This window comes from Malus domestica, chromosome 03 (genome assembly GCF_042453785.1).
Source record: "Malus domestica chromosome 03, GDT2T_hap1".
NCBI lineage: Eukaryota > Viridiplantae > Streptophyta > Magnoliopsida > Rosales > Rosaceae > Malus > Malus domestica.
This window is the reverse complement of record NC_091663.1, coordinates 12,602,364-12,628,083: the sequence shown is the minus strand read 5'-3', so window position 1 is coordinate 12,628,083 and position 25,720 is coordinate 12,602,364. Positions and strand designations below refer to the sequence as shown.

Sequence of the window (25,720 nt, the reverse complement as noted above, 5' to 3'; positions counted from 1 at the left end):
CAAAATGATTAGATTACTCATCATTGAATGTAATTCGATTTATTAATTGGATAGTATGCAAATCAATTGGATATTATGCAAATTGATTCTTTGTATTGTACTTTAGTACATTCAAATATTTTTTTGTTTAGGTATGGATAACGACAATAATTTGAGTGCTGCTCAAGAGCCAAAAGGAAGAAGGCGTAAATGGGAAGCATTTGAGGAAGAAGTATTACTATCCGTTCTTGAGGATTTTGTTGCTCGGAAGCAACGGTGTGACACAGGTGCTTTCAAACAAGGTACTTTGATTGAAATAGCGAAAGCTGTCAATGTTTTATGTCCTAATTCAAATATAGAGGCAACTCCACATATTGAGTCAAAGTTGAAGAAATGGAAAAAAAACATATAGTTTGGTCCTTGACATGATAAACACAAGTGGATTTGCATGGAGTGATGTCAAAAAGTGCGTTGAAGTTGACAGTAATGACGCATGACAAACTTATGTGCAGGTTCATATCCTATTTTATTTATACATTAGTTATATTCTTGCAGCTATATTTGTTACGCATGCTAAATTTTAGTTTTGCTATGCTGATATAATCTTAAAAAAATAAAGAAGCCAATGGATAGAAGCAAACCTTTTCCACTGTATGATAGATTTGCATATATATTTGGAAAGGATCGGGCTACGAGTAATATAGCCGAAACCCTTGCTGAAATGATGGAGGAACAAAGTTATGATCAGGTTGGTGCAAGTGATATTGGAGGTGAAAATGTTGTTTATCCAATGAACCAACAAAGCCAACAAAGCACCCCATCTGAAAATAGCCAAAGAAAGAGGAAAAGAGGAAGTTCAAGTGATGGAACCGGGGCAATTATCAGTGGACTGAAACAATTTTATGTTAAAAGTGGGAAAATGATGCAAATGGTAACTGAAGCTATAGTTTAAAGTACTGCAGATCATAGTGACATAGCTAATGAACTTAGTGCAATGGGTCTTTCTCCTATGGATCAAATTGATGCTTTGACTCTTATTTTGGAAAACCCACAAAATGTGGGAGTGTTCAGGGCAATCAATTCGGAACTCAAGGAAGTGTTCGTCCAAAGGCTTTTAAGCGACAAAGCAAGCAGATGAGTATATTGTGTGGTGCCTTTTGACATGCATGTATTTTATTAATCGTACAATCTTAGGTTATGGCTTCTAACTTAGCTTTGCACTATGAAGTATTTTGGCTAATGTTAATTAGGATTTGGTAAATTATGGAGATCGACTTTGGAATGCTACACTATAGTTAACTAGCATTTTGTAAAATGTCATGGATGAAAGTTTAGTGAATGATGTTTTAGAGAGTCAATCAATAGCAAAGGTTGACTTGTCATAAGTATCTTTTTACGTACCTTCATATGTTGAAGTTGCATGTATTGGGCACTCTTCTTTTTCTTCTTTTGGGTGATAAAGAGTTTAAACCAAGCTAGATTTGCAGATTAAAAGAGCTTAAAGAAGGGATGTGAAAAAGAGCTGAGGGTTTGTGTACACGGATCCCATAAGCTAGTGAGAGCTTAGCTGCAAAAGCCGTTATATAGAATAGAGTTGAGAAAGTTCAAGTTCCCAAACACTCACTTTGCTGCCTAAATGTGCCTTAAGGGGTGGGGGAGTCTTAGCCACTTGAAATGTAATGTTGCTCATTATATGATAAGCTGAAGAATTATGAAAATTTATAAATATTTGATCACCAATTTGCCATCTTAAACTCAACTATAATATGTCCCAATTCTATTAGCAGGTACTAAAAACAAAACAATTGTCCTATTTTTTAAAGATTCATAACATACATGGCAAAAATATGCTCCAATTAACCCAAATCATGATATTTGTAGCATTATTGCACAATGGGAAAATTTGGGCGTTGGGCACAGGTAATTGGAGCTATTAAAATAGAACAATAATGTAGTCCTAGTCTAAGCAAACACAAATTTGGTGAACCGTATTGTTTTCATTATCCTGCTTCTTAGTTCGGCACTGCACCAAATGCTTCACTAAGTTAGTCCAGCTTAGTCTAGTCTAAGTCAATCCAGCTTAGTCCCTGCAGCTAGTCCAGTCCGAGACAGTCCGGTGCAACAAACGCCTCCTTAGGGTGTGTTTGTTTACCTTCACTAGGCCTCATTGGACTAATAGTTAGTCCAAGCCCATGTTTGTTAGCAACAAGGACTACGTTTAATGGTATTAATCGGGACTCGTGTCGACTAAAACCTTTGCTAGAAGGTCTTAGCCAGAACCTTCCAGAGTGAGCGGATTGCTAGTCCCGCTCTTTCCCTTCTCCTTCGCACCTTCGCCCCTTCACCCTTTTGTCTTCTTTTTCCTTGTCGCATCTTCGCCCTCTCGTCTTCTACTCCTTTGTGGGTTTCCAGCCACGTACTTTGCGTTCACCACCAAAGGCCTACTCCAGTGGGCAGATAAGCATTGCGTTCGCTGCCAAAGGCCTCCTCACCGACCCATTCTCCAACCCCAACAACCTATTAATTAGGTTTATGTTAATGGGGTTTGATGAATTTAAGTCAATTTGGGTTAAATTTTGTTAATTTGGATAAATCTCGTTAATGGGGTTTAATAAATTTATGTTAATTTGGATAATACTTATTGGATATTAAAATTCCATTATTGTTGTTTTTTTTTGTTTGCAGATTCTTGAAGCAGCGGAGAAAAAATAGGAGTTTCAATTTTTTTGGTCTCATCGGTTTTGGCATTGGAAGTCTGAGAGGATTCTTGTTGGGTTTCTATGTTTTCGTCATTTCATAGCATGAGGAAGTGAGAGTAAATCTTTTATTATCTTTCAGTGGAAATTATCCCTCTGTTTTTCGTTGTTGCTCATCTTGTTTGCTCAATCGATTGGGTATTTTTGTGTCTAGAGATTTTGGATTAAACAATTGGTTGAACTTGTCAGTCTTGCATGTATTTGATTGCATTCAGTATCACCTGCATCTTATGAACCACTGATTTTGCAGGGACATTGTTCTGCAGCTCTGTGAGAGGTACAATTGCTTGTGTATGATTCTTAGAATTGATGCTCTGTATGTAATTTAGAATCTTAGAATTGATTTAAATTTGAATGATGTAGACAGATGTGAAGTGGGTTAATTTAATGGTTGAATTGGTGGTGGTGGTGGGTGCAGGTATGGGTGGACATGGTGGCATAGCTAGTTGGAGTTACATTGGTTTCAAAAGGAAGGAATGTGGTGCTGCAAAATAAATATGGACCTCCAAGATTGTCAATGACGGTGAAACTCTCCTCAAATAGGTAATTGGTTCCACATTTGAATTAGCCGATTGCTGTTTTAGTATTTTAGAATCTTTGAATTGATTTAAATTTTAATACCGACATAAATTGAGTTGTCCTTGGTGGCATTAGTTTAACTTTAGTGTTAATAAATGATACTCAAAATATTATCTACCAAATTATTGCTCATGTGTTGTAGTTGGCATTTGTATCTAGAAGTTTGCATGAGCATCTCTTTATGGTTCCCTTGTATTGCACACTGACTACCCACAAAAGTTTGATCTTCCAGCTCCATTTGTATTGCACACTGCCGGACCATAGACAATTGTTGTGTTCTATTTATGATGATGCAATATGTGCATTTGGAGCGATGTAATCTGTGCATTTGGAAGGCTTGGCTACATGTATAGGGGTGACAAATATAACATTAAACCAGACCTTGTATCTATGGCAAAGGTTCTCTCTTCTTCTGAATATATGCCAATCAGCGTTCTTGTAAGCCTAGAAGTTTCAGATGTCATATCCTTTTAAAGTAGCAAGCTTGGTTCTTTTCCTCATGGGATTACATATTCTGGACACCCCGTAGCCTATGCAGTTGCAATTGAAGCACTTAAGATCTACATAAGTAGTTGAAGGGCATTGAAGAATATGTAAATGAACTCAAGTTTAAGCACAAGTAGTTGCAACTTGTATATGTATTGATAGCTGATGATGGTGAAAAAAATATGTAAACTTTCATGTAAAAGCAAAATCGTTTCCCTGTTTTGTTTGTGAGATGAATGATATTTTCAATCAAGCATCTTTTATCTCTTTAAAAAAAATGTTTTTTAAACAAGAAAGTGGAAGTTTTCATAATTAAATATAAAAAATAAAAATTTAGTCCTGACTAGTCTGATACTGCACCAAATGCTTCACAATTTTAGTACTGCTTAGTCCAAGTGAAGCCAATCCAACTTAGTCCCTGAGATTAGTTCAGTTTGAGATAGTCCGGTGCAACAAACACACCCTTAATTTCCTTGGCCACCTTCACCTTGTTCCAGTTTCTGAGCTGTGCATGGTTTTCTCCTTCTTCAGCCACATGTTTACATGGTCAAGGTTTCTTACACGTAGAGGATGTGTACATAGTCGAGGATGAGAAGTTCTTAATTTAATCGTCAAACAACTACGTAATTTTTTTTAATAAATCTATTTGTGTATAAATAATGCATGAAATGTGTGTGTGTGTGTATATATATATATATATAATTTTTTAATAAATCTATTTGTGTATAAATAATGCATGAAATGTGTGTGTGTGTGTGTGTATATATATATATAAATCTATTTGTGTATAAATAATGCATGAAATGTGTGTGTGTGTGTGTGTATATATATATATAATTTTTTAATAAATCTATTTGTGTATAAATAATGCATGAAATGTGTGTGTGTGTGTGTATATATATATATATATCGGAAGGTAAATATATAAATATAGGGGGTTCAGGCATCATGGGAATGTTTTCATGCTTCAAGATCGTTTCTAATATCTTATTTTATTTAAGCGGACCTGATTGGCAAAAAACAACAAAAGCCTTTGAATTTGTAGAAGATCCTTCTCGGAAAGCCGGAATTGCATCTCCAATGCGTTGTATCACGTTCAACATAGAAAAATTAAATTGAATTAATAGCATGTATATCAATTCAATAAAATAATTAAATTAATCATGAAAAGAATGATTAAAAGGTAATACTCCATTGATTGAAGATTAAATTCTCTTGTTAGCGCAGCGTCAAAAACATGTTGATAACGTGTTGTAGGCATAATTTACTGAACAAGTATGGAGGCCAGAGAGAGGAGGTGCGGCATAGAGAGAGAAGAGAGAAATGTGTAATTGTGGGTGTGTTTTATTCCACCACATTATGCCTTTATTTATAGTAGTAGGGCAAGTAAAAACCTTTCCCTTTAGGATTACAATATTTAATTGTTAATATACTCATAATAGAAATATAAGATATATTCTCATATCTAATAGGATTTATAGAATCACATTCCTAATCTAATTGGACTGCAACAATATTTTTATTTTTGACTTTTTAAATCTGCAATAACAATTAGGAAAATACACAAAATTATAAAAAGACTCAAAACTAACACAATAAAAAGCACGTCCAATAATTTTTTGCCTTTCAAGTCTCTTGCAATTCTCTCTTTTATTCAAATTTCAATCTCTTTATTGTATAGAATGAGGATCCTCTCCGAATCCTCTTTATGAGGATACTGGGGATCCTCCATCTTGTCCGTTTATCGTATATCATGCGGTCAATTTTTTCAGATACTATTTATATTCAATTTTAAATAAAAAATTTACAATGATTTCTGACAAATTTGTAATGGAAATTACATTAGTAGGAATATAAGCCGAAACATGTACGGTATATGATGAACGGATACGAGTGGAGGATCAGAGAGGATCCTCATTCTTAGATTTGGAATTCAAACCTCTTGTGATTCAAGGTAATCAAATAGAAGCTAAGATTAAATTTAAGGTAATCGAAGAGAACATTCTATCTTTTTTATAGTTATTTTTTTTCTGTTTGAGTTATTGGGATTTTTTTTCTATAGTATGGTAATGGATCAATGGTTTGGTATTATTGTTGTGTTTGTTACATGGTTTTATGTAGGTATATTTAGAAATTGTGAATTTGTGATAATGAATTTTGGGAAAAACTTAAGAAAATGTGTTGTGTTTGTCAATCGGGTTTTATTGTTTGTTAAGACTTTCTCAGGTTAAAATATTTAGATGATTGTTGTAGTGATTTTGTAATTTTTAATGGTATTTGGTGTAAAAATAAAATTTTCATGTATTATCGAATTATTTTACATATTAGTGTACAAAGAATTGAGATCAAAGAACTATAGGATCCCATTTCAAAGACTCGCCTAGAGCCCCAAATTCTTATGACTGGCCCTGTGTGCCATCATTAATTTTCTCGTACTACTTTACCCAATTCCATTCTACATATTCATTGAAATTTTTGTAGAATTGACGTTAAAATTTTCAATTTCTCTTAACCTAGTAAGTTGGGTTTGTGAAGAAAATAAATTCACTAGGAAAACATCTAATGGCAAACTACAAAAGTAATACAAGGTGTCTTACCATAAGATTTATTTGAAACACCGTTAGTTCCAACAGGCCAAATTAAAGGTGTCTTGGAAGGAATCACTTAATTTTTATTAACATACATCGCCACTGATAATTTGATACAATAGATAATCGTTTCGCAGAATTATATATATGTTCAACGAGTTAATTATGTATGGCTAAGGATTGAGTCATGACATCGCCCCATTGGAGAGAGAGAGAGAGAGAGAGAGAGAGAGAGAGAGAACTATGGCAACGGCTAGGGAGTACACGAGAAACAAGCCCGAGCTTGATTACGACAACGACAGCGACAGCAGAAGGTGTGGAGGTGGCGTGCAGGAAAGGATGAACGGATTGAAGTGGGGTGATGGTGGCACGCTTGCGAAAGTGGGTAATATATATATATATATGCCACGTGAAAAGACAGGGCTACAAGCCCATGTAGTTGGCAAACAGAAGAAAGAAAACCACTTTGGTGAGTGATGGATGTTTAAGAAAAGCAAAAGCAAATGGGAGGTGATGGGTGCAGCGCCTACGTGAAGAAAGTTGTAAATTGGGGCGGAATGGTGATGGCGTGATGGACAAGGCTAAGTTTTGTAATGGACTTCTCGTAATGGATCAGGATCTTCTCTAACCAAATGGTGAGCATCCTCCTGATCAGGTTAAATTTTATTCAACGGCTACAATTATTATAACTTTTAGAAGGATTTTCTGTTTGTAGTCGTTGAATAAAATTTAAACGGCCTGATGGGCCTAATAAGGAGGATTCTCACCATTTGCTTAGGCCTGATGGACAAGGCCTGCAAAATGTAATAAAACAACGAAGCAAGCTTTTGCTACTCGAGTCCAGAGCCTCACTGGTAGCTGTTTTTTTTTAAATTTTTTTTTTTTTTTTTTACAAGAGTATCTAAAACTAAAAGAAGTGTATGAGTAGGCTAAGACCATCTCCAACCGAAGGGTCTAGAGGGCTAGAGGGCAAAAAATAGCCCTAAACTTGTCTCCAACCGAGGGACAGGCAAAGAGCTCGTGGGCCCCACTGGAAAAAAAATGGTCAAAGGAGGCTAAAATTTTTGAATCTCAACAGCTAGCTGACATCAGCTAGCCGTTATTTTTGAATTTTTTTTACAGGTTTTTTTTTGGGCCAACAATTTAAAAAGAATATTTAATTAAGGTCCAGAAATGTGATTGGTTCCATGTAAGGATGTTGCTTTTATAAGCATGTTTGATTGCTTAAACCTCTCCCACAACCGATGTGGGACAAATAAAATGGGTGCAACACATGCAAGCTTTTGCTTGCTCAATTCTCTCCTGATGTGGGACAAATATAATGGGTGCCCCAAATATAAGCTTCCTATTATAGATGGTAAATGTGTATTTAATTTAGGGTAAATAGCTAAAATGGTCCCTGAGATTTGCATAACTCATCACTTTGGTCCCTAACATTTCAAATCAATCAAAGTGGTCCCTAAGATTGTCCACTATCCATCATTTTGGTCCTTCCGTTAAATGTCCCGAAGCTCTTGGCCGGAAGTTTGGGCAATTTTTTAAGCTTCATAACTCAATCGTTTCTTAACCAAATTCAACCCATAATATATCAAAATGAAGATAGGAAAGTGTATAATAAGATTATACCTATTTGGAAGCCCAATGGTTGCCGAAGATGGCCGGAAAATAGCAGCCACTTTCGAGTCGTTTTCTGGCCAAACCACGGTGAGTTAGCCATCTAAAATGGTACCATTCTCTTTGTCTCATCGAGAAGTATGATTTTCATTTTTGAATCACTTGATTTCGTTGAGTATTGAAGAATTTATGAACGTTTAAAGTTTACCCAGTTTCCGGCGAGTTTTCCAGTTTTCCCTCGTACCAGTCAACTTTGAGGCTATTTTCCGGTCATCTCTAGCAACCAATGAGCTTCCAAATAGGTATAATCTTATTCTACACTTTCCTATCTTCATTTTGATATATTATGGGTCGACTTTGGTTAAGAAACGATTGAGTTACGAAGCTTTGAAAATTGCCCAAACTTCTGGCCAAGAGCTTCAGGACACTTAACAGAGTTTTTAATGAAATGACCAAAATGATGGATGGTGGACAATCTCAGGGACCACTTTGATTGATTTGAAATGTTAGGGATCAAAGTGATGAGTTATGCAAATCTCAGGGACCATTTTGGCTATTTACCCTTTAATTTAAGTTGTTGTAGTTTTTAAAAGTTAAATAATATGTTTGGCCCTCGGTTGGAGATGGTAATGTCATCTCCAACCAAAGGGTCCAGAGGGCCAGAGAGCCGAAAATAGCCCGAAAATCGTCTTCAACCAAAGGCCAAGCCAAAGTGCTTATGGGCCCCACAAGATAAAAAAGGGTCAAAGGGCCGGCCCAAAGTAGTCAGCCAATCGGCCCTGGGCCGGGTTGGAATTCAAACCCCCCAACGGCTAGTTGACGTCAGCTAGCCATTATTATTATTTTTTTACATTTTTTTTTATAGTTTTTTTACATTTTTTTTTGTTTTAAAAAAATATGTTTAAAACATTTTAAAAATTCATTCTTTTCCCTATAACTTCCTAAACCATTAAACATTACATAACATTAATTAACATGAAACAACATTAAACAATATTAAACATCATTAAATTATATTAAATAACATTAAACAACATAAAAATTATACAATATAAAAAAACATTTAACAACATGAAACTTAAACAACATTTTAAAAAATATTTAACAACATGACATCACTTAGCCATTGGATTTGAATTCAAGTTGTAATTTTTAAATAATAAATTAAGTTTGGCCCTATGGCCCTTCGGCCCTTGGTTGGAGATAATTTTTTGTGACATGGCTAAAACGAGCCCTCTGACCCTTTTGGCTCTCGGGTGGAGATAGTAAGAAATATGGCCCTGCAATGTTCTTTAAAATATTAATTTCTTGGAGGGCCAGAGGTATAAAACGAGCCATCTGGCCAACCCTTGGTAGGCCATCTCCAACCGAAGGAACCAGAGGGCCAAATGGCCGAAAATAACTCGAAAACGATCTTTAATCGAGGGTCAGGCCAGAAGGCTTGTGGGCCCCACTGGACAAAAAAGGGCCATAGGGCCAACTAGCCGGCCCAAACCAGCCAGGCTCCAATTCAAATTTGAAACGGTTAATTGTTGACGTCAGCTAGCCATTATTATTATTTTTTATTTTAATGTTTTTTTTACAAAATATGTTTTAAACCTTGTAAAAATTCTTTTTTTCCCTATAACTTCTAAACCATTAAACATTACATAACATGAAACAACATTAAACAATATTAAACAACATTAAATAACATTAAACAACATAAAAAAAACATTTAACAACATGAAACTTAAACAACATTTTTAAAAACATTTAACAACATAAAACTTAAACGCCTACTTCATGCTATTTTTGGCCCAAAGATGTGCAACAAGATCCTGTTGTAGGTACTTGTTTGTGGCACTGGAACTTATCATTCTATAGCGCCTCATGTACTCATTTATAGAGATACTACCAATTCTTGGATTGAAATGCAAATTAAGCCCATCATATATTTTGTACGAGCCTTTCTTGACCTATTTGGATCGTCTTGGTCGTCATCGGACTCTCCATCAATATACCCATTTCGCTTATCCTCCACTATCATATTGTGTAATATGATGCAAGACATCATGGAGTCCAAATTTTCTCAACTCTACCCTCTTACCAGTTTGCTAATGATCTTCCACCGTGCTTGTAGAATATCGAAAACTCTCTCAACATTGTTCCGGTATGTCTCTTGGTGTAAGGTAAACAACTTTTCGGTGTCATTCCTAGGGTTTGGAATTGCTTGAACAAGTGTCGCCCACTTTGGGTAGATGTCATATGCCAAGTAATACCGCATATTGTATTAACGGCTGTTAATGTAGTAGTCAAGTTGATGTGTTTTATCTTTTGTCAGGCTATTGAAGAGGGGTGAACGCCCAAGAACTGTAATGTCATTTTAGGATCCAGGGACTCCAAAGAAAACATGCCAGATTCATGTGTCATACGAGGCAACCGTCTCTAACACAACAGTTGGCTTTCTTGACCTTCCACAAAAACCTCATTGCCATCCGGTGGGACAGTTTTTCCAATCCCAATGCATGCAGTCTAATGACCCTATCATGCCTGAAAACCCACGGTCTTCAGCTTTGCGAAGGAGCTGATCTAGATCTTCTTGATTTGGCTCGCAGAGGTACTTGTGTTTGTAAACGTGAACAATTGTGACACAGAATTGTTCAAGAGTATCAAGGCATGTAGACTCATACATACCATAAGTTTCATCCATCGAATCAGCTGGGGAGCCATAGGCCATCATTCATAGTGCAACAGTAACCTTCTGATGAGGTGAGAAACCAGGGCGACCTGCTCTATCCTGCTTCCGTCGAAAGTATGGATTGACCTGCTAGACATCACGAAGTACACGCTCGAAGGCATGACGCCTCATTTGGAAGCGACGTTTGAAATCTTCTTCTATGTACATCGAGTTGGGGTTGAAGTAGTTGTTCATCAGATTGACATGCGTCATTGCTGTGTTTCGTGGTTTGTAAGAGTGACCAGCAACAGAGCCACCCTATTGAGGTTGTTGCACAGTTGGCTGACACACTATGGCTGCTGCTCTGTTTTGTGCGTTGCGCCATGCTTCATCTGCTTCATCAGACTCCTCATCTGCTCGTCTCATCTGCGCCCATTTTTCTTCCAATTTGGAATTGGATGAGGACCCCGAGTTGGAATCCGAAGAGGATCCAAAGTTGGAATTCATTGCAAACTTGAATTGAAAGAGATTGAATTGAAATAGATTGAATTCAAAGTTGTGTGAATTATAGTCCAATATCCATCCTATTTATAGCCCAAAAAAATTCAAATTCAACGGCTATATTATGAGAACATGTATTAATATATATATATATATATATATATATATATATATATATATATATATATATAGCCGGCAACGTGAAAATGCAAGGCTACAAGCCCATGTAGTTGGCAAACAAAAGAAAGAAAACCACTTTGATGAGTGATGGATGTGTAAGAAAAACAGAAGCAAATGGGAGGTGATGGGTGCAGCGCCCACGTGAAGAAGGGAGAAAATTGGGGCAAAATGGTGATGGCCTAATGGACAAGGCTAAGTTTTGTAATAGACTTGTCATAAGAGCATCCCTAATAAGTGGCTTTACATGGTGCTGGAAAAAGGACTAGGATCCTCTCCTGAGCTAAGGATGAGGATCCTCCTCATCAATTGGTGTGAGCCGTTGGATGAAAATCTAACGGCTACAAACAGGGGGTCCCTTTAAAGTTATAATAATTGTAGCCGTTGGATTTTCATCCAACGGCCCACATCCCTTGATGAGGAGGATCCTCATCCTTAGCTCAGGAGAGGATCCTGGTCCCTGGAAAAATGGTGGATATAGCTCATTATAGAGTTTCGAGGAATCTTTGAGGCTTTATAAAAGAATATCTCCTAATGATGAGCTATATCTTTCGGGCTCTATTTGGGGCTATATGTATTTATTTACGTAGTAATTTGATTAAGCGATGATTTTTTTGTGTGTTTGCTTTTCTTAAGTTGATTTTTGGACGTGCTATCTTAATTTTTTTTTGTGAACCCTTCAAATTGTAGCAAAGTTAGATTTCATCATTTATGAATCGTTCGTTGGATTAGATTCCCTTATCTCAATTTCATTCGTTGAAAGAAACAAATTCCTACTTCGCCCTCTAAAATAATTTGATTTTCACATATAACACAACAATTTACCTAGCACCAATTGGTAAATTAGTATCATACAATTTTGAAAAAAAATATTTGAAAATTTCACCTATCAATGCCTATGAACGTTAAATCAATTTGAAATTTTAATTCTTATGAAATTTAAAACAATCATTAATTAGCCAAATTGCAAGAAAAATAAGTAAGAAAAAAGAATTATAAAATAATAAAAGGAGAGTATAAGTGTATTCGCAAGTGGAGGAAGAGTGATATAATTTTGCTTATATGAGTTGCTACTTTTTTGTGTGGGACCCACTGTTTTTTTGGGCTTGATGTAGCCAAATTTTATGCTACCTAAGGCCATCTCCAACCAAAGGCTAGCCAGAGGGCTCGTTTTAGCCCTCTGGCCCTCCAAGATTCTCCAAGATATTAATATTTTAATGAACAGTACAGGGCCATATTTGCCTCCGTCTCCAACCGAGGGCCAGAGGGCCAGTGGGCTCGTTTTAGCCCTATCACAAAAAACCGTCTCCAACCGAGGGCCAAAGGGCCATAGGGCCAAACATAATTTATTATTTAAAAACTACAACTAAAATGTTGTTTAAGTTTCATGTTGTATAATTTTTATGTTGGTTAATTTTATTTAATGTTGTTTCATATTGTTTAATGTTGTTTCATGTTACTTAATTTAATTTAATGTTGTATAATGGCTTAGGAAGTTATAGGAAAAAAATAGAATTTAAAAAAAATATGAAACAAATTTTGTCAAATAGAAGTTATAGGAAAAAAAATGGAATTTAAAAAAATATGAAACAAATTTTGTGAAATAGAAGTTATAGGAAAAAAATGGAATTTAAAAAACAATATGAAGTAAATTTTGTGAAATAGAAGTTATAGGAAAAAAAAATATGAAACAAATTTTGTGAAATAGAAGTTGTGAAATAGAAGTTATAGGAAAAAAATGGAATTTAAAAAAAACCAAATTTTGTGAAATAGAAGTTATAGGAAAAAATAGAAGTTATATGAAAAATGTTGTAAATAAAAAAGAATAATAATAATGTAAAAAAAAAAAAACAAATCAAATGCAACGGCTAGTAGCCGTTTCATTTGAATTTTTTTTAAAACAATCCTGTCGGTTATAACCGACAGGAATACACCATTATTTATTATATTAAATAATAGCATGTATTCCTGTCGGTTATAACCGACAGGAATAACAAAACATTAAAAAAAAAAAGAGCCAGCCCGGGGTTGGCTGGCTGGCCGAAAGCAGCCAGCCCTCCAGCCCTCCAGCCCTCTCCGATCCCGTGGGGTCCTCCCAGATTCCAGAGCCCTCTGGCCTAGCCCTCGGTTGGAGACGGTTTTAGGGCTATTTTCGCTCCTCTGGCCCTCTGGACCCTTCGGTTGGAGATGGCCTAAGAAATGAAGTTGCTAGCCCTAGTGGTGGATCTAACCTCATTTTCCGGCTCATTGGGAATGAAATTTCTTGCTAAGGCTAGAAATGTGGTAGCCTCATGGAGGATAAAGCCTCCATTGGGGATGCTCTAATAATATAGTTCAACTGTATATTTGGCGAAAATTGAATCTAAAACTTCTCCATTACAAGTGAAGAAAAAAAATACCACACTATACCGTAGTATTAAATGAGGCACGAAAATCATTTTTATTTATCACAATGCTCACCATAATTATGGAGTATACCCAAGGGGGTGGTAAAAGTACATACTCTAAATTATGGAGTTTGGTGGAGTAGAAGAATTGATATTCTAAAAATGTGAGTAATTGATTGACATTTAAATTGACGAACGTTTTTCACAATCTATGGAAAGGTATTTGTAAGAGCAATCATTGCTCAAGTTCAATTGTAATCAACGAACCATACATAAGAAGCAATAAATGAAACAAAGACACAAACACACGTAAGACCATCTCTAACCGAATGGTCCAAAGGGTCAGAAGGTCGAATATAGCTCGAAAACCGTCTCCAACTGAGAACCAGGCCAAAGGACTTGTGGGCCCCACTGGACAAAAAAGGGCCAAAGGGCCAACAGGCTGGCCCAGGGCCGGGCCATAATTTGAAAGCCAACAGTAACTAGCTGACGTCATCTAACTATTATTTTTTATTTTTTACAAAATTTGTTTTAAAAATTGTAAAAATTCTTTTTTTTTCCTTATAACTTCCTAAACCATTAAACATTACATAACATCAAGTAACATGAAACCACATTAAATATTATTAAACAACATTAAATAACATTAAACAACATAAAAATAAAACATTTAACAACATGAAACTTAAACAACATTTTAAAAACATTTAACAACATAAAACTTAAACACATACTTCATGCTTCTTTTATCCGTTGGATTTGAATTTAAGTTGTAGTTTTTAAATAATAAATTATGTTTGACCCTATGACCCTTTAGCCCTCGGTTGGAGATGGTAAGAAATATGGCCCTGCATTGTTCATTAAAATATTAATTTCTTAGAGGGCCAGAGGGCTAAAACGAGCCATTTGGCCAGCCTTCGGTTGGAAATAACTTAATTGAAGCTATACCAATTCCGAAATATAGCGTGATCAACAATGACGGTGGGCAACCACTAGTAAAAAAAACTACTTGCGCGACGCATTATTGAGCGACGAAGTATAGACGTCTTTGCTCAATAAAAATGAATTTCATCGCGATCAAACTAAAAAAACACAAAATTAAAACCCTTGCACGACGACATTGTCTCTTTGCGTGAGGAACTCTTCGTCATTCAAGGGATATTTGACAACAAATTTCCATTTCATAGCGCAAAACCCCAAATGTTTCGTAGTAAACTGGGTTTGGCGCCACCATCTGCGCAACGACAATAAACTTGGCGTGAGAAATATTTGTCGTGTAAGGCTTTGCCGGACAGAAAAATGGATTTCGTCTCACAAAAACCTTTAAAAAAATGCTAAAATATATAAAAATCTTGTGCAATGAACACTTCGTCGCTCAAGGGCTATTTGCGTGAAAAAATGTTCCTTGCGTCCCTCAAAACCCTAAGAATCTGCGGTAAACTAGGTTTTAGCACCATTGTGTGACAAAAATTTAACTTTGTGTGTCAAAAATAAAAAATGCTCTCTTCGTGCAAAACTTCTATTTCGTTACACAAAGTATTAAAAAAACTTAAAATAAATAAATAACCCAATACCTTTTTGGGGTTTGGGAGACGACATATTTGTTGCCAAAAGCCTTGCTCGACTTAATACCTTCAACCTTAAACCCTAAATTATTAAAATAATATGGGTTAGTTTTGCGCAAAGTATATATGGGTATTTTTCCTTGCGCAAAAATGGTTGGTTCAATGAAGTGAGGGTTTTCGTCGCGCAAAACTACCCCAATTGTTTTTTCATAATTTAGGTATTTATTAGCAACGAAGTTTTATTAGACAAAGTAATGCTACAAAGGTTCATACTTTGAGCATGAGATTGCTTAATCACATAAATCTCCTCACATAGATCATAGATCAAGGTACCCTTGAAGTTTGTAAATGTTATGCACTACTAAATTAAACAGTTTGCTCGACTACGGACATTTTGTTGCACAATGAATTATTTGGTCGCACATAAACTATGGCGACCATAAAATCGTCGCGCATATTTTGTCGCGCAAAGCTCGTGAAAAAAGACATTGCGTGACGAACATCTTCAAATTTGTCGCGTGTTTTACCAACTGCGCGACGCTTTACTAGTCGTCGCATGAAAGTTATACGGACAAAGGTTTTCGTCGTACGATATAAACAAGTACAAGTGCGTTTGTGGGTAATTTGTCTCAAAACTTGTTGTGCGACGAAATCTATAGTAATCGCGTGGTAATGCGCGACGAAGAGTAAGACGCGCTTAATTTTGCCCAACGACATTTCGTCGTCGCGCACGTGTAATTTTTAATAAAAAAATAGAATAAAAGGAAAAAAAACAGATTTCATAAAATGTACGTACGAATGTAAAGTTAAAAAAAAAAGGGAACAAAACCACGAAAATAAAGAGGCAAAATCTATAGGCGTGTCATTCGGAGGTGCTTGGTAATCTTGCTGCTAGTTTGGGACGGGGTCGGAGGTCGACGGGCCTGATTGCTGTGCTTGGTCGGTGTGGAAGGGTTATGAGGGTGATGGTGTAGAAAAACCGGGGAGATGTATTCCAGAGAAACTAAGGGCTTGTACAAGCATTGACATTTGAGACTTGTATGATGCCAGCTCACTCCTCAGCCCAGCGACTTCCTAAGTCAAAGCCGTAACCTTGGTATTTGACTGCGAGGATGACGAGGCTCCAGTCTCCCGACGCCTGGCATTTCCCATCCCTCGACAATATGTCCCTGACCTCCGACCGAAAGTCTGGTCTAATGTCTTAGTGACGATGTGAAACCTTGCATCCTCAGGGGGATCCACAAACTCGATCGGCGTGTCCGGAGGAAGGTGGGAGGCGGACTCCTGAAGCACCACCTGTCGCTTCTCCACCATAGTTGCATGTGAAAAAAAAACATGGATTATTAATAGAAAACAATTTGAAAGAATTAGTATAAATGTTTAATGCATAAGAAATTACTTACATGAAGGGACTGGGTCAACTCATTCCCAGGCTGAACATAAACGTTAGCATAGATGTCAATCCCCAGAAATTTTGAACCCTCCTAAAATCGAAAAAGATAAGGAAAATGTTAGTACGAAAAAAAAAAACTATTAGCGACATTTTAAAATTGGAAATGAAAGTTGTAATATATACCTTCCGTCGCGCCTCCATCCTATAGGCGAAAGGCCTCGAACCCGAATGGTGGAGAAGAGTCTTCTTCTCTCGATTGATCTTGTTCGCCTTCGCCTTCTTCTGTTATACAAAAAATAAACGTATTAGTTGTAATAGTTAAAGAAAATTAAAAAAAATTAATAATAAACATTATTAAAAAATAAAAAAAGTAAAATGAAAGAAGTCGTCATTAAAAACGCACCACATATGTCGGGTCACTAAAATGACCGCAAAGCCAAAGCCAACTATCTTGTCCGTCCTCCAACTCCTTCGGACATCCCTCCTCAAAAGCGATTTGTGGATCATCAAACTCCTGGAAGCATTGGTGCAGGTCACTCTTCCACTGCTTGTAGCGTTCGGAGAAGAACCGATTGACATACGCGAACTTGTCCTCGTCCATGTGCTCCAAATTGTAGTTTGTCTGCAATATAACAAATATTTTGAAAGTATTAGTAATAAAAGACAGTAATACATATAAATTTATAAATTTTACATGAAAAGCATTAAAAATGCGATGGTACTTACGGACAATTGATTGCGCACCGTAATCATCGTCTCTTCCGGCATTGCCTTCCAAGACTTCCACAACATAGGGCAAAAGGTTCGCACGACATGCCCAATGTCGTCGGCCAATACACTATGCTGCTCTGCCGTTGGTGCTGCCCGATGTCGCTCATCGTATCCAATTGGGATACGACCGTTGGTCACCCGAGTGACCTTCCCCGTCTTCAATTGCCGACAAGGTCCCCGGGGGTTTTTCTTCGCTGCAAAGAGATGAAAAAAAAATCATTAACCCATAACTAATAACAAATCCTACTATAATTTTGGCATAATCTCCCCTATAATTAACACATTTCCCAAAACCCTGAAAATAACATAAACAATATACATATCCAACACAATGATCACAACAGTTTAATAAAAGGTTCGGAACGATGAAAACTTTTTAATCCTTACATGACATAACAAATTGAATACCTGGCCATGTACCCTAAACCCTAAACCTTAGTAAACAAGGGAATGAGGGAGTGAATTAGGATTGTATACCTGGCCGTGTACCGGAGGCATCGGTTGTGGATCCCGATGGCGACATCTGGTCCACAGTGCATAGGCGTCGGTGAGTTCGTCTGGCGCTAATAGGTAACGCCACCGAAGAAGTCGACGATGCCTACGCCTGTGGGACTGGAGGACCATCTGAGTGAACCGGATTGACCGGCCTATGGTCCATCTCTGCCAGAGCAGTGATGGCAGTAATAGGTATAGTCGTCGGACTAGGTGTAGCCGTCGGACTAGGTGTAGAAGTCATTGGCCTCCGGGTTCTAATCAGGTAAGGCATCTACAAAATTGGCAATCAATTTGTTTAGTACACAAAGATTTTGATTCTGTTTTCACATGCTTACAACTTCAATGGCTACAAAAGGATTGCTAATTGTTGATTTGATTTTAAATGAACTTGTTAACTAAAACAAACATATGGGAATTCAAGTCCATTGGCTGGTCAAAGCACTTTCTGAATGCATATGGGCAGATTCAATGATTTTGGAGATGTAGAAATATGAAAATCATTGAAACATTCCCATCATAACAAAGTTCATGTGCTCTGCGATTTGCAGCAAAAAAAGTTTGCTAATACCTCTCATGAAAATCTAATATATATATATATATATATATATATATATATATATATATATATATATAATCTAAACTATAATGGAGGAATTCAAATTACTGTGCAAAAAAGAAAGATTAATATCAAAACGTAAATGTAACTTCAAAATTGGGAGGCCGAATTCAACAAGCAACACAATCGAGTCTATCATATTAATAAGGCAACAACAAAGGGTAATACCCCATTATATATCAACAAATCGTGGCAGTCAACAATGCAAATCCTTAATTTAAGAACCCTGTACTTAAATTAGAAAACCCCTAATTCGAACCCTGTACTTGAAATTAAAAAACCCCTAATTTAAGAACCCTAATCTAACCCCCAGTGAAGCACCCTAAATCTAACCCCCAATTTCAGAAAACCTAATCTAACCTCACTGCCCAAAATCGTTCCCCTAAGTTAAGACCTAAACCTAACCCCAATTAAGAACCCTCAAAAGTCTAATTTAAGAACCTAAATGTAACCTCCAATTTACAAACCCTAAATCTAACCCCACCGCCCCCAATTTGAAAAAATAAAAACCCTAATTCTAACCCCTAGTCAATAAACAAAATTGAAACTAAAAACTGAAAAGGAAATTACCTATTGGAGAAAAAGAGGCGATGAACTGAGAGAGGGATGGAGAGATGAGGTGAGTGAAGGAGAGACAGACGAAGATAGAGAGAAAGGAAAGATAGGGTATCGCGCGGGGAAAAAAGGAAGATGAGGGAAGTAAGGGAGGAACGAAACACACGGGGTTTAATAATATAGGATATTACGTGACGGATTTTTCGTCTCGCAAGGCTAAACAATCGTCGCGCAAGTTTTTTAAAATTTCCGCGAAAAAAAAAGCTCTTTATTTGAATTTTCAAACAGTTGCGTGACGGATCAATATATTTCGTCGCGCAAATATACTTTGAGCGACGAAACATATTGATTCGTCGCGCAATTGTCTGAAAATTTCCGAAAAAACGCTTTAATTGAATTTTCAGACACGTGGGCAACAAATACATATATTTCGTCGTGCAAAGTGTATTTGCGTGACCAAAAATATTTTACTCGTCGGGCAATTGTGTTTTAAATTTGTTTGTTTTTTTAAATTTTTAAATTTTGTTTACAATTTATTATAAAATACAAACAAAACAACTTTATTTACAAAGTAATTCACATATAAAATGGGAATCATTCATACCATTTTTTTCCATCACTCTATATAATGCATTAAACATTTCATGTGTTTTACAAAAAAGTTACAAATAAATTGCCTTAATCTTCATCCGAACTATAATAACTTTCACTTTTGTCGCTATCATCATTTTCAGTGTCCCATTCCTTATCATCGATAGGCAAGGTATAAAATATCGATGATATCGGAAATATCGGTAGTCCAAAAACACGGAAATTTCGATGGAAATATCGGGATATTTTCGATATCGATAAAAATTGAATAAAAACCACGGAAATTGTAAGAAAAACTTGGAAATTTTTATTTAAACTTTGCAGGATGTTTATTTAGTCAATTGTCTATTAGTTTATCACAAAAAAATGGAAGGAAATGCATTGCATGATAGATATAACTGATTTAAGTTGATTATATAGCGAGCTGGCAAACATTGTGAGTGTAGAAAATATGTAGTAATGAATGAAAGAAGTTTAAACATACCATAATCATTTATATATAATGAATTAGTACAATATTTTACACTTTATACATTGCATGGTAAGATACATGAGTGACTTAGCAAGGTCTAAAATATCGATGATATCGGAAATATCGGTAGTCCAAAAACACGAAAATTTCGATGGAAATATCGGGATATTATGGATATTTTAGACCATGTCGATAGGTACGTCACCATAGTCGTTCGTGCGCACTGGACCATCGTATCGTGGAATATTACCGAGGTCAATCGTGATGGACTGAATTGGTACTTCGATTGAAGATACTCCATCTATCTGAAATGGTTCTTGGATAAGATTAGTAACTCAGAGTGTTTCTGCAACACTTTCCATGAAAGATTTAAGACGTTGGTCAGCAACATTGTTGATGTCGTCGTCAGTACGGTCTTGTTCTACTATAGCATACATGTTCCTATGATCCATCTTTTGAACAACTTTCCAACCCCTCCTGGATTTAGGGTCATCTAGATACACAATTTGTTTTGCCATGGTTGCTAATATGTAAGGGTCGTCATCGTACTAAGTTTTGGTAGTGTTCACTGATAGTAATCCATGATCTGTTTTCACACTTCCATGCCTATTTGGGTGTGTATCAAACCATCTACACTTAAATAGGATCACTTGGCACCGGTCTTTATAAAGCAATTGCACGACACTTGTTAGTTTGTCATAAAATTCAATGTCTGTACTTTCGCCTCATCCGGGGACATGAACACCGTTGTTTTGTGTACACAACTTGTCATTTCGTGCACCCGCTAAGAACTTGACGCTGTTGACATGGAAGCCTGAGTACAATTCAACGCGAATTGGTTCGAATGCTAAGTTATATAACTCTTCACTGTACGCGGGGGAATTTGATGCTTTCAGTTGATTCACCTAATATTAGACAAACATTTAAATTTGTTAGTTCAAGCAACTTAATTGGTACAATATATATGTCCAATACAAAACACTTCAAACTTACATATTCGAGAAACCACTACGGAAACAATTCATGGTGTTTCTTGGCATACAAATGTGAAGGATGTGCTTGCTTCATCATATTTTCATGCTCGTCTAGGTGTGACAGTGTCTCATCACAATTGTTAAGTACGAACCAATGTGCTACATCCATGTCTTTCTTGGAAAACGACTCGCCACAAATAGGATCTCCGAATGGTCGAGCGACCTGGGCAAAAACTGAAAGTTTCTCATTTCTCACACCCCCCTCATTATTGCGAGGAGGACGATTGAAAGTTGTCTCAACAACTTTTAAATACATTCCACAAAATGTAAGTGCCTCATATGACACCCAAGCTTGTATAATGGATCATTCGGGCCTCGCTTTGTTTCGTACACTTTTCTTCAAGTCTCCGAGAAGCCTGCCAAAAGAAAATGATACGATACACATATTACTAATCATAATATATTTAATATCGATTAATAAAAAAGACAAGGAATATATACCTTTCTATTGGATACATCCATCGAAAGTTGACTGGTTCAGCAAGCAATGCCTCATATGGTAAGTGAACCATCATGTGTATCATACTTGTCAAGAAGGCTGGAGGAAATATCATCTCAAACTTGCATAGAACTTGCACATTGTCATGGCGCAACTGATTAACGTCCGTTTTACGTAACATTCTTGACGTCAATTGCGAAAAAAACTGGACAACAACATGATTAGTTTCACTACATCGGGTGGCAAGAGATGTCCGAATACTCACAGGAAGTAGGCGTTGCAGAACCATATGGCAGTCATGACTCTTTAAGCCAGCTAATTTACCCCTGTCAACGTTCACGCAACACGCGATATTTGAAGCATACCCATTGGGAAACTTTACAGACGATAAAAACTTTAAAAATTCTTTCTTGTCATTTAGTTTCATTAAAAAAATGCAAGATCCCTTATGGCTTTATCATTGTCCCTATTCATCCATAAACATCGTCGTATTCTCATTCGTTCCAAATCAAGACGAGCTTTGATCGTGTCCTTTGTCTTGCCTTCAATATCTAGAATTGTGTCGACCAATGTGTCAAATACATTTTTCTCAACATGCATAACATCGAGGTTGTGCTTCAATTTTAGTTTTGACCAATACGGGAGCTCAAAAAACATAGACTTGTGCGTCCAGTTCATATGTGTAGCAGGTCTTGTCTTAGTGACATTAGTCCCGAAATGAGCAAAATCCAAACGGTTAAGCTGTTCCAAAATCTGAGCACCAAACCATTCTCTGGGTCTGAGGCGATGCTCTTTCTCCCCGTCAAACTCTTTATCCTTTTCTCGTCACTTGTGGTCCCAAGGCAACCATCTTCGATGACCAAGGTAACAAACTTTTCCAGCGTGCCAACTACATGTTACGTCTTCCTTGCATACAGGGCATGCCATATAACCCCTAGTGCTCTACCTAGAAACCATTGCATATGCGGGGAAATCGTTCACAATCCACATCACTGCAGCCCGTAAAGTGAACATCTTGCCAGTACATTTATTGTATGTGCGCACACCGTGTGTCCATAAATCTTTTAGCTCATCCACCAACGGTTGTAAGTATACATCGATTGACCTACCAGGATCCTCAGTTATCAATAGAGTCATCATCATGTATTCTTTTTTCATACATTTCCATGGTGGCAAATTATATAGAAATACGAAAATCGGCCAAGTACTGTAGTGTTGGTTTAAAACCTCAAACGGATTAAATCCGTTAGTGGCAAGTCCCAATCTAACGCTACGAGAATCAGCAGCAAACTCGGGGAACGTTCGATCGAACTCTTTCCATGCCTCCCCATCTGCAGGATGTCGCATCACATTGTCGTCTACCCGTTTTTCCTTATGCCATCTCATGTCTGTGGCAGTATGCGACGACATATACAATCGCTGCAACCTAGGTTTCAGGGGCAGATAACGCATGAATTTTTGTGGGATCTTAGTGGTTCTATTATGAGATGTCATTTTGAACCTCGACTCATTGCATACAGGACATTTATCCAATGTTTTATACTCTTTGTAGAATAAAATACAATTGTTTTTGCAAGCATGAATTTTTTCATAACCCAATCCAAGACCTTTCAACACCTTTTGCGTGTCTCTATGGTCTTTCGGCAAACAATTGTCCTTCGGAAGCATTCTCTTGAAAACCCCCAAAAAGTAATCGAAACACCGGTTCGATGTACAATGCTTTATTTTTCCATGCATTAGTTCCACAATGGCCGTGAGAACGGAATAGCTTTTGCATCCCGAGTATAACTCTTGGTTGGCATTTTTTAATAGTTTTTCATATTGTTCGAACTCTGCACTGTCCATTGGTGTAGGTACGTCATCTTCCCCTTCGTGATTGGTGTTTGTTGATGCAAATGGAAAAAGATCATTTTTAATATCGATGACTTGTTCATTAGCATCGACAATAGGTTCAACATTATCCACTCTTGTGGCATTTGAAGACGAAGCATTGTCTAATTGTTCCCCATGATGGTTCCAAGTATTATATGTCTCAATCATTCCATTCCTTACTAAATGAAATCGAACATTTTCTATTGTCTCCCTTAACGTGTTGTTACACCTCCTACAAGGACACTGGATTCTAGTTGCACCCGGGTTGTGTGTACTTGCAAAGTCAATAAAATCCTCGATTCCATCCAAGCATTCGTCCGCGCATCTATTCGAGTTCTGTATCCATGTCCTGTCCATAATTCCTGGAACCACAACAACTTCTTACAAACTTATAATGTCACCTTATGCCTCCGGTAGGGGCCCTATCCCATTCGGGAATGCATATTTATGTCACGTAATTTACGGCTATATCAGATTAGATTTCGACATGGATGAATTTCGGTAGCATCCCGATACAGTTCTTCAGGTGTACGACCCGAAGAACGTACAAAGATGATAACGAAATCTCCACAACCGAAACCTAATCCTTCAACCATAAACTACGCGTCATAACTGTGCATTCCCAAATTGTCCAAATAATGGGACAATTCAAGAATTAATTGGACCGCAGTTATGCTTTCGCATCCATGCGCGAAATCCAACTAATCCTTAAACGGGAAACTAAGTTTTACTAAAAATAAAAAACAAGTACGAAGTTAATTTCAATTAAGTCCGTACATCACAACACATATTTGTACGTCAAGTACAAATTTAACAACATAATATAAATATAATTTCATAGCACAATATAAACATAACAAACAAAGTTCAACATAATTTAATTAATGGTGTATGTTTAAAAAATAAAACGAAGAAATTACCTTCTCAATCGTTATCCACCAATCGCTAATCACACACAATATCCCTATAGAGAACGAAATTAATGGCGTTAGTATGAATTTACATTAATACTTTTATTGTAACGACAAAAAACACTTACCAGACACACCGAGATAGCTCGATCAACCTAGAGAAGATGGAGGGAGTAGTTTAGATGATGAAATTGAGAGAAAATGAAAATGACGGATACCAGATTCAGCAAAATCGCAGGGATGAGTGCAGAGGCACAATCTGCAAATTTTTTGCAGTTTGCCTCTGCACAAGGCTGATTTCAGACTAAAAAGGACGAACGATTTTGCGCGACACATTAACTGTTAGTTGCGCAAAGAACCTTTGAGCGACGAAGAAAACTTGTTCGTCGCGCATATAATTCTTGCGCGACGAAGGACTGTATTCGTCGCACAAATGCTAGTCGAGCGATGAAAGAATAGTTTCGTCGTGCAAGAAATATTTGTTTTTTATTTTTTATGTTTTCCTTCTTTATTTTTATGTACTGTAAATTTTTATTTTATTATAAATCAAAAACTCAAACCTAATTAAACATTAAATTAATTAACAAAACTAATGTACGATCCCAAATAAAAATTATAATTACAGCAAATATTAAGACTCATCCACATAACATATATTTATTCATTAAATTCAACATAAAGTCCACAAAATCTTATTTAAAAAAAATAAAAATAAAAATAAAACAAAACAACCCTCATCAACTTCAATCCTCCATCGCCTGCAATACATCAAACTTCCACTTCCGGAATCTCTGCTTGAAAAGCCCATCCACATAAATCCGTTGCTTCTCATCGGTTTCATCAATATCCCAATGAACCTACATTAATGCCAATAACAATAAATTAGTAATTTAAAAAATATTACGTTTTATCAAAAATAATTTTTCATTATTTACCATAAACTTACCGATAACTCTCCTAGCATGGACTTCTACAGCTCCTCAGGGACCTTTTTCCAAGACTTAAACTCGGCAGAACAATTCCTCCGCACCAAATTCCCAATGTCATAAATGAATTCGGAGTACACCTCAACCAAATTTTTGCCTTCAAAGTACGGCACTTGCTTCCGTCGGTACCTCTCTACTCGCACTACAACTTTCTTTTTTCCAAAACCTTCCCCAATATCGGCCATTCTTTTTGAAACAAAAAAATTTTGAAAACTTCGACTCTGAAACTCTGTTAATATAGCACTAGGACAACTTTGCGCGACGACTATTTCGTCACGCAAAACTATGAGCCAT

At 36.7% G+C, this 25,720-nt stretch overlaps 2 protein-coding genes across 3 annotated transcripts; both read right to left on the bottom strand.

Annotated features, from left to right (window-relative positions):
- Window positions 1-16,055: 16,055 nt before the first annotated feature.
- Window positions 16,056-18,459, bottom strand: LOC139194190 (uncharacterized). 2 transcript variants are annotated; one of them, XM_070818579.1, is made up of 6 exons: window positions 17,933-18,459; window positions 17,411-17,649; window positions 17,088-17,306; window positions 16,868-16,966; window positions 16,695-16,775; window positions 16,056-16,593 (listed from the first exon to the last, which is right to left on the bottom strand). In XM_070818579.1, exons 1-6 carry the CDS (start codon window positions 17,976-17,978, stop codon window positions 16,366-16,368), a joined length of 912 nt encoding a protein of 303 aa, XP_070674680.1. In that variant the 5' UTR covers window positions 17,979-18,459; the 3' UTR covers window positions 16,056-16,365. The 2 variants fall into 2 exon arrangements, with proteins under 2 accessions (XP_070674680.1, XP_070674681.1); XM_070818580.1 differs by having other exon boundaries at window positions 16,056-16,587; window positions 17,933-18,458.
- Window positions 18,460-22,599: 4,140 nt separating this feature from the next.
- Window positions 22,600-23,886, bottom strand: LOC139194666 (uncharacterized). Its single transcript, XM_070819563.1, has one exon. The coding sequence runs from the start codon at window positions 23,884-23,886 to the stop codon at window positions 22,600-22,602; it is 1,287 nt and encodes a 428-aa protein (XP_070675664.1).
- Window positions 23,887-25,720: the final 1,834 nt, after the last annotated feature.

What these genes read in the sequence shown, in the direction of transcription:
- LOC139194190 (XM_070818579.1), bottom strand. Translation starts at nt 17,978, where the DNA reads ATGTCGCCATCGGGATCCACAACCGATGCCTCCGGTACACGGCCAG. An exon ending in TGCCTCCGGTACACGGCCAG is followed by an intron (nt 17,650 to 17,932) that starts GTATACAATCCT and finishes ATCTCTTTGCAG; the next exon opens with CGAAGAAAAACCCCCGGGGA. An exon ending in GGATGGAGGCGCGACGGAAG is followed by an intron (nt 16,776 to 16,867) that starts GTATATATTACA and finishes TTTCGATTTTAG; the next exon opens with GAGGGTTCAAAATTTCTGGG.
- LOC139194666 (XM_070819563.1), bottom strand. Translation starts at nt 23,886, where the DNA reads ATGGACAGGACATGGATACAGAACTCGAATAGATGCGCGGACGAATGC.